A 5,003-nucleotide genomic window follows, 5' to 3' on the forward strand; every position below is an offset into this window, starting at 1 on the left:
TTGGAAAGTAGCACTGACGTATATACTTGTTAAGGTCTTTGATTTCATCCTTTTAACATTTCTCAGCACGCTCTTGGTTATATGTCTCTTCAACTAGTCTACCATGTAATGCCATTTGTAATAGTTTAATCTATGACTGTTTCTACTAAGAGTGATTGCCCCATTAATGGAAAGACAACCTTTGAAATAGGCAATCAATTTCATGTTTTTTTCTATTGATGTAAGTGACTACATTTGTTGCAGGAAACAAATTCATGTATATATTACTGAATTATAATCAACCTAGTAGGACCTAGAAGTTGTAAATGTTTTGTTCAACAGATTTTATTTAAAAATAAAATAGTAAGATGCCAGGTATAGAAACAGTGTGAGATAAAACAGACATGGAATATTTCAGTGTGAGATTCCTCCTCTAAAATGGCCCGAGTAACATACAGTGGTTTTATAATAGTGAGGTAAACCAATAGCAGATAGAAAAGCAATTTAATGCTAATTAAGTGAGCCCAGAAGTAATCACTTGAGTGTATACTGAAACATTGCTTTTGAAAATGGACAAAATATCTGATTTTGTCCCTATGTTTTAGTCCATGACCATAGCAATGCTAGGAGTTTTGTTTTCTCATCACTTTCTGCGTTTATCTAAGCAAAGGAGGGCTTATTTTGAAAATTTCTTTTTCTCGTTTTCAAACTTTTGAGAGAGGGAGTGCCTCAATTTGAAATATCCTCTTCTCTTCACCTTTGATGAGATGCCTTTGAATTTAAGAAGTGTATACATTTTGTATTGACTCATAATGATGACTTTAAAATCACTTGAGGATGGCTTTGTTCTACGGTGATGCTCGAATCACTGTGACATTGGCTCTGGACCCTGGTTTGTAATTTCTATCAGGTTCTTTCTGAAGCACACAAAGGTGTCGTGAAAAGTTGGGTCTAGCCAGGGTCAGGAGCTGAAGGTCACATTCTTCCTTATGGGAGAATAACTGACAGCTTCCCTTGGGCCACCATTTCTCAGAAAAAATTAGGTCAGATTTAGACTAACCCCAGGCTTCACAACTTCTCTCCATAGGTGGACCTGATGCCCTTCCTGGGCATTTCATGTCCCCCAACTTCAAGCAGAATCACATCCAGGGATTTGGAAAGTGAAGTAATCTCTCCTAATTGACTCAGGCTGGGTGCACAGCTATGTCCTAGAACTTTCCAGACAAGAGTCAAATGTCCAGTCTCACACACTCAAATGCTTGGCTACAGAATAATCATAAACTGTGAGTTTTCAGCTTTCTGGAGTTTCAGAAAAATAAATAATGAGATTCAGCTGATGAATTCCAACATAAAATAGACTTCTTTAATAAAATCAAGACCCCAACTTCACTTTTTCTGATCCTGGAAAGATTTATTCAGACATGGGAATCAACCTCACTTAACTAGCTAAATGAAACTAGTTAACTAGTTAAGTAGACTAAAGGAAAGATTCTTTTAACCAGTGCTATATATATTTTTTTTCCTTTTTCATTTTACTGAAGTAAAAGATCCCTTGTCTGGAATTTTCTGAGAGTTCTGCACTTTGTACAAACAGCAGGTTAGGCTCTATTGCTAAAGGTTATGACCCCTAGCCTTGGATCTTTACTTTTTGGCCAGAAAAAAATGGCAGGAACCATGGGTGCAGCGGTTTCACCACTGCTTTTTCTTATCTCCCTAGGTGAAGAGTGCGACATTGACATAAATGAATGTGACAGTAACCCCTGCCACCATGGTGGGAGCTGCCTGGACCAGTCCAATGGTTACACCTGCCACTGCCCGCATGGTTGGGTGGGAGCAAACTGTGAGATCCGTAAGTATTTCTGCAGTTCAGCCACTGTTATTTAACATTTATAGCTGTTACTTAAGCATTTTCCTTCATCAAAAAGATGCCGACTGTGACCAGAAAGCCCCCGAGTCACTGGCAGATGAGGCAGTGAGTCCCAGAGGGACAACCGGAGCCACACTTGCCCCATTTTGGTGCTCAATACCCAGTTTAGCATGTTTGCCCCCTGCATTCTGCTGCCCCCACTCCTTCCTGAGTCTGAAGCCAGCCTTTCCCCAGGATGAGAATTTTCAGATGTCATCCAGAGTTCACTGCTACTCATGCAGCCAAAAATGTGCTGAACAGAAAAGCATTAGAATCATATCAAAAAATAGAGTCTTTGTGTTGAAAATTAAAACACACACACACACACACACACAGAATGTAAATTCCCTTTTTATTTATGTGTTCAAGTGTCTTCAAATGTATTAAGTTCCATCTATTGCCTGCAGAAAAGTTCAGTGAAGATAAGATTAAAAGAAAAGCTGAAAACATTTTGGGCTGCTTAAAGCTGAGTGATCTCTTAGGGTGAACTAATAGAAGTTTGATAAATGTCTTAATCAAGATTTTACACCTTAAAACAATGTATCTACTAGGATTGAAGTGAAAATGTGAACTGATGTGGAATTGAGCCAGCCTGCCTGCCTGCCTGCCTGCCTGCCTGCCTTCCTTCCTTCCTTCCTTCCTTCCTTCCTTCCTTCCTTCCTTCCTTCCTTCCTTCCCTCCTTCCTTTCTTTTTCTTTCTATTATACTTTAAGTTCTGGGATACATGTGCAGAACATGCAGGTTTGTTACATACACATGCCATGGTGGTTTGCTGCACCCATCAACCTGTCATCTACATTACGTATTTCTCCTCGTGCTATCCCTCCCCTAGCTCCCCACCACCTGACAGGCCCCAGTGTGTGATGTTCCCCTCCCTGTATCCATGTGTTCTCATTGTTCAACTCCCACTTATGAGTGAGAACATGTGGTGTTTGGTTTTCTGTTCCTGTGTTAGTTTGCTGAGAATGATGGTTTCCAGTTTAATCCATGTCCCTGCAAAGGACATGAACTCATCCTTTTTTATGGATGCATAGTATTACATGCTGTATATGTGCCACATTTTCTTTATCCAGTCTATCATTGATGGGCATTTGGCTTGGTTCCAAGTCTTTGCTGTTGTGAACAATGCTGCAATAAACATACATGTGCATGTTTCTTTATAGTAGAATGATTTATAATCCTTTGGGTATATACCCAGTAATGGGATTCCTGGGTCAAATGGTATTTCTGGTTCTAGATCCTTGAGGAATCGCCATACTGTCTTCCACAATGGTTGAACTAATTTACATTCCCACCAAGTGTATAAAAGCGTTCCTATTTCTCCACATCCTCTCCAGCATCTGTTGTTTCCTGACTTTTTAATGATCGCCATTCTAACTTTTTAATGATCGCCATTCTAAATACGTAATGTAGATGGTATCTCACTGTGGTTTTGATTTGCATTTCACTAATGACCAGTGATGATGAACTTTTTTTTCGTATGTTTGTTGGTTGCATAAATGTCTTCTTTTGAGAGGTATCTGTTCTTTTGAGAGGTATCTGTTCATACCTTTTGCCCACTTTTTGATGGGGCTGATCATTTGTTTTTCTTGTAAATTTGCTTAAGTTCTTTGTAGATTCTGGATATTAGCCCTTTTTCAGATGGATAGATTGCAAAAATTTTCTCCCATTCTGTAGGTTGTCTTTTCACTGTGATGATAGTTTCTTTTGTTGTGCAGAAGCTCCTTAGTTCATTAGATCCCATTTGTCAATTTTGGCCTTTGTTGCCATTGCTTTTGGTGTTGTAGTCATGAAGTCTTTGCCCATGCCTATGTCCTGAATGGTGTTGCCTAGGCTTTCTTCTAGGGTTTTTATAGTTTTAGATCTTACATATAAGTCTTTTATCCATCTTGAGTTAATTTTTGTATAAGATGTAAGGAAGGGGTCCAGTTTCAGTTTTCTGCGTATGACTAGCCTGTTTTCCCAAAACCATTTATTAAATAGGGAATCCTTTCACCAATGCTATTTTTGTCAGGTTTATCAAAGATCAGATGGTTGTAGATGTGTGGCGTTCTGAAGCCTCTGTTCTTTTCCATTGGTCTATATATCTGTTTTGGTACCAGTATCATGATATTTTGGTTACCATAGCCTTGTACTATAGTTTGCAGTCAGGTATCATGATGCCTCCAGCTTTGTTCTTGTTGCTTAGAATTGTCTTGACTATACGGGCTCTTTTTTGGTTCCATATGAAATTTAGAGTAGTTTTTTCTAATTCTGTGAAGAAAGTCAGTGGTAGCTTGGTGGGGATAGCATTGAATGTATAAATTACTTTGGGCAGTATAGCCATTTTCATGATATTGATTCTATCTATGAGCATGAAATGTGTTTTCATTTGTTTGTATCTTCTCTTATTTCCTTGAGCAGTGGTTTGTAGTTCTCCTTGGGAGGTCCTTCACATCCCTTGTAAGTTGTATTTTTATGTATTTTATTCTCTTTGTCACAATTGTGAATGAGAATTCACTCATGATTTGGCTCTCTGTCTATTATTGGTGTATAGGAAAGCTTGTGATTTTTGCACATTGATTTTGTATCTTGAGACTTTGCTAAAGTTGCTTATCAGCTTAAGGAGATTTTAAGCTGAGACAATGGGGTTTTCTAAATATACAATCATGTCATCTGCAAACAGAGACAATTTTACTTCCTTTCTTCCTATTTGAATACCCTTTATTTCTTTCCCTTGCCTGATTGATCTGGCCAGAACTTCCAATACTATGTTGAATAGGAGTGGTGAGAGAGGGCATCCTTATCTTGTGCCAGTTTTCAAAGGGAATGCTTCTAGCTTTTGCCCATTCAGTATGATATTGGCTGTGGGTTTGTCATAAATAGCTCTTATTATTTTGAGATATGTTCTGTCAATACCTAGTTTATTGAGAGGTTTTAGCATGAAGAGGTGTTGAACTTTATCGAAGGCCTTTTCTGCATCTATTGAGACAATCATGTGGTTTTTATCATTGGTTCTGTTTATGTGATGGATTACGTTTACTGATTTGCATATGTTGAACCCTTGCATCCTAGGGATGAAGCCAACTTGATCGTGGTGGATAAGCTTTTTCTTTTTCTTTCTTTTTTTTTTTTTTTT

The 5,003-nt window shown here is 38.3% G+C and overlaps 1 protein-coding gene across 1 annotated transcript in view; it reads left to right on the top strand.

Annotated features, from left to right (window-relative positions):
* Positions 1-816: 816 nt before the first annotated feature.
* The window catches only part of LOC108522715 (delta and Notch-like epidermal growth factor-related receptor), a 33,200-nt gene continuing 29,013 nt past the window's right edge, over positions 817-5,003 (top strand). Inside the window, exons 1-2 of the mRNA XM_017863094.1 lie at positions 817-871; positions 1,697-1,828. Coding sequence (XP_017718583.1) covers positions 817-871; positions 1,697-1,828 — 187 coding nt within the window. The remainder of the gene's footprint in view (positions 872-1,696; positions 1,829-5,003) is intronic.

This window comes from Rhinopithecus bieti, unplaced genomic scaffold (genome assembly GCF_001698545.2).
Source record: "Rhinopithecus bieti isolate Rb0 unplaced genomic scaffold, ASM169854v2 scaffold_67750, whole genome shotgun sequence".
Classification (NCBI taxonomy): domain Eukaryota; kingdom Metazoa; phylum Chordata; class Mammalia; order Primates; family Cercopithecidae; genus Rhinopithecus; species Rhinopithecus bieti.